This window comes from Pinus tabuliformis, chromosome 2_1, assembly GCF_031772625.1.
Source record: "Pinus tabuliformis cultivar Carrire ecotype Pingquan chromosome 2_1, CPIR1, whole genome shotgun sequence".
Lineage (NCBI taxonomy): Eukaryota > Viridiplantae > Streptophyta > Pinopsida > Pinales > Pinaceae > Pinus > Pinus tabuliformis.
This window is the reverse complement of record NC_142299.1, coordinates 24,370,828-24,383,094: the sequence shown is the minus strand read 5'-3', so window position 1 is coordinate 24,383,094 and position 12,267 is coordinate 24,370,828. Positions and strand designations below refer to the sequence as shown.

Sequence of the window (12,267 nt, the reverse complement as noted above, 5' to 3'; positions counted from 1 at the left end):
GTTGTTATTGCTTTATATGTTTAAAAATCTGAAGAAAAAAATGAATATATTATGCATTTTTTATGCTTGCCGATATTTGCCGATATTTTCGCCGATATTGCCGATAAGATATTTTTTGGACCCTAGCCGATATTTTCCCGATACCGATATTATCAACACTGATTAAAATAATTAATATTTTTAATGGAGTTCCTAAGTTTAAACTTAGGAAAATTAAAATATTAATGGGTATTAATATAAAACTGGGTGAGAAGGTTCTAAATAACATGGATCAATCCAAATCTAATCTTAGCTTTTGATTAGGGACTTAATCTTGGCCGTTGAAGACTCAACAGGAAAAGTATAAGAGGAGGCTTGAGGGTCAGTTGGAGATACACCAAGATTGATCAATCAGTTCGATTTTCTGGAGCGGGGTTTGCTGAGAAAATTCGAACAAGTGATCTGAGTTGCAGCAAGGGCCATTGAGTACATAGCAGAGAGGCAGATATAGTGCCAGAAGGCCAACGCAATGATTGATGAGGCTACGCAGAGGCAGTTAGAGACTGTGCAGAGCCTGAGGGGCCTGCATGGGTGACACAGAAGGCCAGAGAGCTGACACAGAGAGGCAAAAGGCTAACGCAGGGGGTTCCACAGCTACGCAGAGGCTAGCAAGGTTGATGCAGAGCCTTGGAGAAGCGCCAGAAGGATTTTCGTGGGGCAGACTAGTGCTAAGAAGTTGAATATCTGCTTTCGAGAAGAGGTATTACTGCCGTGTAGTAATCTCTGTTGGGTGAGCGAGTGTGGCACCCTAGTTGTACTCAAGAAAACTGCATAATAATAAAACCCTCAGAACTGTTGCACCGATTTTCCCGTATTGAATTTTTCCGGGGACGATTGTCCAAAAATAACAGTGTCCCTTGTGTGTTTGTCTATTATTTCAATTGATGATCTGTACATGACTTGAGACTGCATTTGTGTTTATTTTCAGTATTTATATGGATAAATAACTTGTCAAGGGATAAACAAGTAGGTGAAATAAACCAAATAATGCAGTAGGAATTTCTGAAGTGTTAGATTCAGAAATATCATATTATCAACACATTATGGTGGTGCTGTTGTTATCAAACCTTGTATTTACAGCTCTGAAATAAAGAAGAGACCCTTTTGGTGGTTAACTTTCTGTTACAGATGAATTTATTAATTTAAGGTTTGATGTGGAAAATTCTAGATTCATGACCTTCAAGCAACACTTGCCTCATCAACTGTGTCCTCTTTTCTCTCCAAGCCCACTGGATTGAAATTATTGATCAGAAAAATACTTATAAACAACATTTTATTTTGCTGACTTTTCAGTGCAGAGCTGTAACTTGTTGCCACAGATCTTTAGTAGGTTATCAAAGATGTACGAAGGATAAATCCTGATTTGACATCCTAACAAGTGAATCTAAAGTTTATTTATTGTTCACTAATGTTTCATAGCAGAAATCTCAGTGATTTCTAAGATTTCAGAGAGTATATGTTGCAGATTTTAAGCCTTTTGCTGGGTACAATTGAAGTTTTTTTACTCAAATCACTAAGGATTCCGCCTTGATACTAGTAAGCACCAACCCAAAGCAATAGGAAATATGTGAGGTGACAATAGCACAATCCCTAAATGTCTGTTAGACTCCTTCCAGTGTCTGGTGATGACAGAGAATTGTGTTGGTGTGAGAGGCACCATCCTTGGACTGTCTTTCAAGGACCTCTGAAATATCATTCTTGTTTGGAAATATTGAAGGGAATGGATTTGGGAGATAAAATGTATAATTGTAATCATCATTACGAATGCCACAGTTTTTTATTTTTGACATATTCTTTCTTCCATTGAGATCTGACAGCATTTTGTATGATTTTCCATTACATAAAGATAACACTTGTGTTATATGCCTGCATAAGGTAACGTTATAACAAAAAAGGAGACATCTCAAAGAGAATGTTTTGAAAGCATAGAAAGAATTGTCCCCAACAGAATGACAAGAGCATTGGAACCATTGTTCCCCAGTGACCAAAAGAGTCAAATATAAGATCATTATATCATGTTATATTTAGAGCTTAATTCATAAACATTGTATCAAATAAATCCTCTATAACATACATAAAAGTTTAAAATAACGGTTGAACTTTCAAACAAAACGAAAATAGTTACCTTACAGCCACTCAAATTCAACGAAACTATTTGATTGCAGTTCTTGACCAAGTATTCAACACCCAAATCAGTGACCCTGATATAACAGATAATATTACAGCTCATTCAGAAGCAAAGCTGGTTGGAATATATTTTTAAATTTTATTAAAATATTAAACAGCAAAGTATAACTAGATAACATATACAATGAAAGACGGGCAGTAGCAGATATATTTTATCAATCCCAAGTAGAAAAAGCTCAGAATTCTTTGTTTTTGGGAAATACCTTACATTCCAATAGATAGAAAAAGACTTTAGTATGGGACATGCAACAGTTACTGCCTCTACTCCACTGTCCGTGACTTTTTGGCAAGCATTTAAATTAATACACTCTGCTCTCTGCAGTGGCTACAGGCATTATCACGATCCAACATTTAGTAAAGGGGCAACAACTAAAAATCTCAGCAAAAGATCACGACTTAGCAAGATGGAAACATGATTCTTTGGAATACAGAAGAAATCAATAGAATTTGAACTTTTTATTCAGTTACCATGCACTTAAGAGACATGAGATGTTTGTCTTCGATATTTTGAGCAAATTCAAGGTTTATCTCCTCGACATTCTGGTATCGCAACTGCAGAAACCACATTGAAACAAAAAATGCAGAAATTAACCTTCTACAATGGAGTTGGGGAAATCATAGTAAATCCAAGTTACAGAGGTCATCCATTTTACTCCTCACAGAAGCTGGAAACTCTGAAACCATGTTAGGGTTAGAAGATGAGCCCATGGTGTTAAGCAAGTGAAGCAGTTGTGTTCAGAAACACCTTTAATTGTAAACATTGAAACACATCTTTGTAAGAATATCCCAAAGAGCACAACACCTTGTGTGTGCAATGTGTATATTGTGGACATCCTATGAGGCTAGAACCTCATCAATAAAAAGGTTTGGGGCTTACCCCCAAGACTCCAAAAGGTGGGACCACAATAACCACTAAAGTTGTTAGCCATAAATGAAGCAGTCCCAAAAGCCCTGTTACCCCTTATTCCAACAGGGTTACACATTTTTTCTCTTTCCATTATCACCATTGTAAGCCCAAGGTCACAAGTCAAAAGCCATGTAAAAGACAAGTGAGTCATCGTATTTAGATGTCGTTGGCCTTGTGATGGTTGGCCATGGCCTGTCCTTTTGGGCTAAGTCCTTGTTCCCTTTGTAAGTTTGTCTTGTACAAGATCGGGGAGTTTTGGGATGGTTCTCATTTGGACTCATGGTTTAAAGGAGCCTTGGTTATGTAGGGGTGATCATTGGTGTATGAGCTAGTTCCGGCCACGTCAAGGTGCACCTATGTCTTACCGCATGGTCATGAGTCACAGACTCTATATGTGTCTTTGGTCTTGGTGCAATATTACTCAGACAATTCACAACATGGCAATCTCACAACTTTTCAGCGTGTTCATGCTTCCCAAAGCAGTACATGTTTCCCAATGTATGTGGTTTCAGAAAGCAAAACGTCAACTTAGTCTCAAAAAGCTCAGCAAAAAATCTAGATGACATGCCACATTTTCAAAAATGTGAAGCATCATCGAGAAAATGGTAGTCAAAGGTGGTCTACTAGTATGTGGGGCTTCCTCGCGGCATAACAAGGGAAGATCTTGACAGAATTTGACATGCAATATGTCAAAAGTAGTCTAAAAAATTAATCCAACAAAACCCAAGCAGCAAATTCTTTATTTTCCTTGGGGCATTGAAGATCATCAGTTATAGCATGATGGCATCCTCACTAGATGCCACATGGGTCAAGAGACTTGGAGTGAAGGGGCAAACTTGGCATCAAAAGTTATGTTAAATGTAGCCAACTAAAACCCATGTGACAGAATCCTCAAACTATCAAGGAAGTTGAAGATCTCATCAAGTGTATCAAGTCAACCCTCTAACTAGTTGTTAAAGGCAAACAAGGAGGAACGTTGGGGATAAAAACTAGCCATTTGAAGGTCAAGCTAATTGTCACATCTCATGGACAAGAAAGTAGCCGCTAGAAGATCAAACCATTCCTCCATGGACCAAATCAAACCTTTCTCCAAGCAACATGAACTTCCTATCTAGCCGTTGATCGAGTGTTAAGCTTCTAGAGTGGAACATTGGGCTTTTTGGACCATTTTAATTCATTTCTTCATCTTTTGGGTCAATGCAAAAGGGAACATTGGGCTTCTAAAGGCGATGTGAGAAGAATTGAACCCCTTAAGTGGGCAAAAAAACAATGTAAAGTAATATCTTATTGGACTTTTACTTAGTCTCCAACATGTTGATGACAAGAAATATTATTTTCCTGGAGAAAGGTTGAACTAGCTATTATCTAGGCGTTAAAGGAAAATTATAAAAGGCTAGCCTCTCCTCTAGTTGAAGTTGTTGTTGATTTGTGAGATCATTATTATGCCACAATTTAGAACTCTCATTTTTGCAAACACCTTTTCTTCATTGTGTGGGTTGGTTCTTTCTATTTCATGTTTAGTTGATACATGTAGTAAGGAGGCTATGAATAAAATAATTCACAAATCATATCAATAATTCAATAAGGAGGCTATCAATTTTTATTTTTATTTTTATACCAACCTTTTTTTAATATAATTTCTTTTAACTTCCTTTTTTCAATTTTTTATTTTTTTTCTAATATAGATTTCTTTTCTATTTTTTGTATATTTTTTTATTTTTTTAAATGGCCAATGGCCTGACGTTAACACCCTGGAGAACCTCCAAAAGCTTCTTGTGGCTAAAAGCCTGAATTCGAACGGTAACGACGAAGGGTTGATGGCCAAGGGCCTGGTGATCAGCCAACGTGGCTCTGATACCAATGTAACGACCAAAAGTCATATACGCAACGAAAGTATTTAAAATTCTTCAAAGACGTAAATGTCCATTGTAAGACATGTAATTGTATATTGAATTGATGTAAGATGATTATAATGAGGGTGAGGGCCTGCTTATATACCCTAGGAAGGTACCTCTTTACCAATGGTTATGTCCTTTAGGGACACACCTTTTCATTAACTACTAATTAATCAGTATTTATTACTATTATTGTTTTACATCATTTATATTATTTTATATATATTTATTCAAAACCGATCGTCAAAAGCTCAAGAAGGACAACAACAAAAGAGGAAGGGAAGAAACCCATGTCACTGAAGAAGTGGAAGATACTGAGAAGAAGAAATCAAAGAAGGAATAAATGAAAGATCTCTACTATGATTGAGATAATCTTCTTCACCAAGCTCTTTTCATTTTTTGTAAAGTATAACTATCATGGTAGGAAGCATTAGAAGCATGATAGGATGCATCATTTTAGGAGATGGCGACATAATAGCATACAATTTAAGCAAGAGCTCATGACATCATCACAGAAGCTTGAAAGATGGTTGAAGTAGAAGTCTATGGCAGTGACCATTAGAAGGAAGAAGCTCTTAGAAACCTCATTAAAAGCATAAGTAGTACTTATGGGTAGAAGAAAATCATCTAGTGTAAATATCATCATACATCATTAAAAAGGAGAATTTGCACGATGAGGATAATCAAGATCCTCCGTTGGAATCTTAATTAGAAGGTTCATCTCTTGGAAGAAGCAAGTGTCTCGCTGAGAATTCCACCTTGGATGGGATTCATTGTTTGGAAGAATGATGGTATGACGACAAAGGAATGCAGCATGTCAAGATGGTTGGAGTACTCCCAATCAAGGAAAGGAAGTTGTTGAAGGAAGCCTAGATGACCAAAAGAAGAAAAGAGGTATGTATAGATATGTTTAATGAATTAAGTCATCATATAGTTGCAGATAGCATGGGTGAATACTTTACCTCATGAGTATGATCAAAGGAAATGGATCTCTTTCATTCGAAGGATGCATGAAGGCATAATTCACATATTGACTAGATGAAATCAACATAATATGTCCTCATATGGAATATGAGGTGGTTGACAAACATGAAGGAACTATGAATGGAATGTTCCTGGGAAGCAACATGTGAAGAAAGAAAGAAGAGATCATGAAAGATGCAAGTATGGTCACATAATAGAAATCAACATCCGATGACTAGAAGAATCGGCCATGATGTCTCCATGGGAAAGATATGAAGACCTTGGGAAAGTCTAAAAAGAAGAAAGACCCTTGACAATTGAATATCTTGGAGAGGTGTCAATATGTATGCAGGATGTTGATGTTGCAACAAGCAGATGTCATGATGGACCATCACAAAAGGTAACTTTGATTTGATGTTTATTTTATTTTTTTGAACAATATCTAGATGGGCTAATACAGGGCTACCAAAAGAGGTTTGTCAATGACACCTACAACTAGTACTCATGTGGTGGGATGAAAGATCCTGAAAGAAACATGATGTGGAAAGGTAGTTGTATGAAAAAATGTCATACATGGACTAGTAGATTGCTTTCCAATGAAAGGAAGGATGACATGAATGACATGGTTCGTGAAGGAAAGTGATGGATGGTCGATTCCCTACAAAGAAGTCCCAAAAGGTGAAGGCTCCATAATAGTAAAGATGAAATTCATGATATCGAATGGAGGAGCTCTACATGCAGCAGAAGGTCCCATGATCTCCAACAAAGAGCAGAAAATTGTTGGAAGTAAGTCCCTGGTTAAGAGGGTGCTTGGACAAGTCCCTGGATAAGAGGGAGCTTGGGTACATTCCTTTTATAGAAATGGGTGTATTCCTTCATTAGAATAGGTATATCCTACCTAGTTGAGAGGGAGAGATATACACATCATTCTTGTCTTCACCTTGGAAGAAAGAATGGAGGATTGGGTAAAAATTTGGCATCTGATACTCTTTCAAGATGTGGTAGGGCATCCAAGATAAGAGTAGTCGTAGAGGACCGATATTCTTTGAGGACTGGGAATCCAAGATAAAAATAGTCTTGGAAGGACATACCCTGTGAGCACCTGGGTGGGGTATGTACCTTGAGAGACAATGATGATGGTGTCTATAAATCATTGGTCTCGCCAGCATTGTGTTCTGATCTTGTGGAGAGATAGAGTTGTTAGTCAAGGCCTTGCTCTGTGACAATGCTGGTTGGTATTGTTGAGATTCGAGAAATTAAGGGCAATGCAATTTTTCTATTTCTCTTTACTATGATAGCTACTTGAGATATTACTTCTTTAGATTTTGCTTCTTATCTATTATTATCTTCAAACAATTACCAAAAACAAGAAGATCAAAATACAAAAGTACACAAGATTTTGGCACCATGCCAGGGCAAAAAACTCTCCAAAACTTGAGAGTAAAAACCCTTGAACTCTTTCTTATAGAATCTTTATTGAGAAGTTACATGACCCAAACATTGACCCAAAAATGCCTTCAACATCAAAAGACAATACCTCAAAATGTGTACCCAATCACACTATTCAATTCTGCAGTGAATGAGCATGACAGTCTGCACCAAACAATTCGGATAGGCTCTCCTAGCCTCGATCTATCCTCGCATTATATGTAGATGCCTCATACGCTACCAAGGTTATGATTAGAGCTTGTCTACAGGACTTCACAAGGCAACAACGTTGACTGTCAACACAGTGAAGGTAGAAGCCCTAGATTTCAGAACGTATGCATATGCGTGAATGGAGTTAGGGCTCTCCTAGCCCTACGATACCCTCGCACCTTTCAACAACAGTCTCCTTCTTTTGTTTGCGGCCAGAACTGCCCTTCAAACCATCCACACCGTTACGTGATGCAAGACCCTAACCCAGATCTGAATGTCGTGATGAGGAGTAGGCTCAATGGTGGCTTCGTATGAGGGGACAGACTTCCTCACGTGTTGCGGCTACCTTCTCTTTCCTCGACCTTAATGTTGCTGCTCTTCTTCGTGAGAGAGATGAATTGAATTGCCTTTTGGAGGAGCCACACGTAGCCTATATATAGGCTTGTATAGGCTTGTCCTCTCATCTATTGAGTCGACATGAGCCTAGATTAAGCCGCCATGTCCTTTGATTAATTAGCTGAGCCGACGTGAATCCATATCCTTCCTTTCAACGGTTTTTCTTGAGTAAATATGTGGGTACACATTTGAGTATTTTTTTGATGATCTGGAAGGACTTACATTCATTACATTTACACAAATAATACATGATTGTCTTCACTTTTACATGACTTGTCTTGAGCTCTTAATTAGAGCAAAAATAATTTTTTTAATACAAAAATACATTAATGCAAAACTTGACATAATGAAGACCGAACCTAGTTACACTATTTTCAACACTCCCTCTTAACTAAGGAGGTATTCATACATACATGGTACATGGACATTCTCAATACAAGAGTTCTCATAAGCAAAGAATCAGATTAGTTATCCATCTATTATAGCATCATTTTCAACCAACATTGTTTCCATATAGCAAGGCCTTGTCTAATAGCTCTATCTCTCAAGTAGATCAGAGCACACAATGTTGGCGAAACCAATGACTGATAGACACGCATCATCATTGTCTCTCTTAGGGTCATACCCACCCGGGTGTTCTCCGAGTATGCCCTACTAGGACTATTCTCGTCTTGGGTTCCCAACCCTCAAGAATATTGGTCCTCTTGCCCACTCTTGTCTTGGATGCCGTACCACATCCTCAAAGAGTGTCAGATGCCAGATGATTACATAATCTTCCATTCTTTCTTCCAAACTGAAGACAAGAATATCATGTCTAACTCTCCCTCTTAACCAGGGACAAGTTCCAAGATTCTCTTTACTCAAAAACTTGTTCGAGTTCCTTTGCTCATAGGACTTCCCAGAGCTCCCTCTTACCCAAGGACTCTATCACCAGTGCTTTATAGGGTCTTCTAGTTGACTGATGATTCAAGACTTCAATGTCATCAATTTCTTCATATGTAGGGTCAGCCATCCATCACTTTCCTCCGTCATGTCATTCCTTCTTTCCCGGAAAGTATCCTCCTTGGCTTCATATCTGGGGCTTCCTTCATAAGCTCATCTGTCTTCACTCTTCTTTAACAGTGATTGCTCTGGATCACAAGGTACATAGTTGTAACATTCTTCACAACTCTCCTTTCCTTGATCCTACATGCATACCCAGACTTTTCCAAGAGTCAGACACCAAATTACATATTACCTTTTGGTGATGGCCTTCTTCTAGTGACATCTTCTTGTAGGCATCAATCATCCTGCATACATGTTGACACATCTCCCAATGATATATGTTGTCAAGGGTCCTCATCGTTTCAGACTTCCATCAGAGTCTTCACATCATTCTGAGAGGTTTCCTGGTCAAGTCTTCCTGATCCTCTAGATGTTGATTGCCTTCATCATGGTTGCATGCTTCACAATCTCTTCCATCCTTATATCTTTCATTCCCAGGAGCTTTCATAGTTATTCAATGGTCATCAATTTCCTCATACATATTATGTTGATTTCATCTAGTCTGACTTATGTCTTTCTGCATCCTTTCAGAGTAGGAGATCCTTTTCCTTTGGATCATGCTTGATCCATGTCACCTGCAGCCATATAGCATGACCTTACAATATTAAATATAAACATAAGCATACACACCTTGTTTTACCTTTGCTATTTCCAACAACTTCCTTGATTGAAAAGATCTCCAATCTCCTGGTCTACTTTATTTCTCATCGGACCATCATCTCATGAATTCCAAAAGTTGGATTTCCTAATGAAACGCTTGCTACCTTTCCTGACTAGGGGATCCTCCGCTAATGTTTCCATCAAAGAATCTTCAAGATCTTGTATATCCCCATCTAGCAAATTCTCCCTTTGTCCTAGATGACTTCTTCCTTTCCTTTAATGAGATTTCCAAGAGCTATGTCCTTCATGATTCCCGTATGAGCTCTTGCTTCCATGATGCCACGATGCATCTTCTTATTATGATCATATTTGCGAGGACTTCTGATAAGATCCTTTTGAGAGGGATACCATCTCATTCATACTGGAGATCTATTACTTCCTCTTTCCTTCAATGATATGAACTCTTTTCCATAATCTTCCCATAGCACTGAATCTTAGCTATACTAAATTGTCTTGTTTGAGGACCAAACTTCCCTTCTCATGCTTTAGTCTTTTAACCTTCAACACTTTTGTCCACAACTTATCCTTTTTCCATTTTGCACAGGTACCATAAGTTGTTAGATGAGGAAGCTTCCTTGTCCCAAGGACACTTGACATCTTGCTTATTAAGAAAAATAGATGATTGTCTTCTTATCATCTTTCTCATATCTCCCAATTGAGATCTCATGAGGATGACCTTCTTTACTACATTTCAGAGAGTACGTCTTCTAGTATTTCAATTAGGTCACTGCGGCACCATGACTGCAATCATCCTTGTTGCTCCTTCAGCAAGATCATTATTACCGTACCTTTGAAGCCACCACTGAGATCTTCATTATTGCTTCTAATGTCTGCTCCATGTTTATTCCTTGATCTTGCCATAGAGGTGATCTCTGCACCTTTCATCGAGATCATGATCTTCATGAACAAGATCAAGACTTGTGACTGCACCTTACTATAGATGAGATCATGATCCTTGTCACTTCTAGCCGAGATTGATCATCTTTATCAGCGTCTTCCATTAGACCTAGACTGTAACAATCATGGTTGTTACTGCTCTCTTTTAACAAGCCGAGACAGCAGCCCTTGATACTACTTGTAACCCTCCTCACTGTTCTTCGTACAATCATCACCGAAATTTTCTTCAACGTAATGATACCAAGAATGTATGCCGAAACAGTAAAAAATATATATGCCGAGACTAAAATAGCACCTTCAGGATCAATGTGATCTTTATTGAGCCGAGACAGTGAGGACAGTAAGCATTTTGAAGTTCCTTTTATCACATTGACTGCTTATGACGTAGATCCACCGAGATCTACTTTCCATCTAGGCCGAGAATACATGTATGTTTGAGACAACTGAGATAGCATATATATATGTCGAGGTAGATTTATTCATAGGAATGCCGAGAATGATATATCCATAGGTGATTGCGTCTATAATAAGCGTTGTTGTAAGAGCACCGAAATACAAGTATATACATATATATGTTGAGGCTGCTAGGAGACCAAATACTATTCATTATAATGCCAAGACAGTAACTCTGTTTAACCTATGCAAATACACAGTGATATCAATCCATCTGTGGTCCTGATCTACTGTCCTCATGTAATGCGAGATCTCCTTAGCCATCCGAGATGTAGTCTGTCTACCAATCCGAGGTGTAGACAAACCCTTGTGCACTTGCCCTAGTGTAATGCGAATTTGCTCCTCATACCCACGAGATCTCAGAAAGGAATGCGAGATTTGTCTGCTCCTTAGGCATCCGAGTTTATGCACCTGCAATTGAGGATATGTTTAGCCCCAACACTTGCCTCACAGTTGCGTCATTACTGCTCCATATATGTGAGGTCTTGACTGCACCTAAACCCCAGCCGAGGTGCAGTCAAGCCCTGATTGCGGTTGCTCGAAAATTCAGAGGTATTTACAAGTTTTGTCTTGTGCCTTTTTGTGTTGATGAAGTTTGTCATAACTGATATGAAGTTAACCTTGTCAGAGCTGATGACCTTCTTTACGCCCTTTGTAGAACCACGCTCTCATACCATGTTGAGAAATTAAGGGCAACGCAATTGTTCTATTTCTCTTTACTATGATAGTTGCTTGAGATATTACTTCTTTAGATTTTGATTCTTATCTATTATTATCTTCAAACAATTACCAAAAACAAGAAGATCAAAATACACAAGTACACAAGATTTTGGCACCATGTCAGGGCAAAAATATCTCCAAAACTTGGGCGGAAAAACCCTTAAAATCTTTCTTATAGAATCTTTATTGAGAAGTTACATGACCCAAACATTGACCCAGAAATGCCTTCAACATCAAAAGGCAAAACGTCAAAATGTGTACCCAATCACACTATTCAATTCTGCAGTGAATGAGCATGACAGTTTGCACCAAACAATTCGGATAGGCTCTCCTAGCCTCGATCTATCCTCGCATTATATGTAGATGCCTCTTATATGTAGATGCCTCATACGTTGCCAAGGTTATGATTAGAGCTTGTCTACAGGACTTCACAAGGCAACAACGTTGACTGTCAACACAGCGAAAGTA

The 12,267-nt window shown here is 38.3% G+C and overlaps 1 protein-coding gene across 1 annotated transcript in view; it reads right to left on the bottom strand.

The window, feature by feature from the left end:
• Positions 1-12,267, bottom strand: part of LOC149198494 (RNI-like superfamily protein) — a 301,230-nt gene that overhangs the window by 192,837 nt on the left and 96,126 nt on the right. Inside the window, exons 3-5 of the mRNA XM_089402074.1 lie at positions 2,695-2,778; positions 2,430-2,551; positions 2,165-2,240 (exon numbers count right to left, since the gene is read on the bottom strand). Coding sequence (XP_089258200.1) covers positions 2,165-2,240; positions 2,430-2,551; positions 2,695-2,778 — 282 coding nt within the window. The remainder of the gene's footprint in view (positions 1-2,164; positions 2,241-2,429; positions 2,552-2,694; positions 2,779-12,267) is intronic.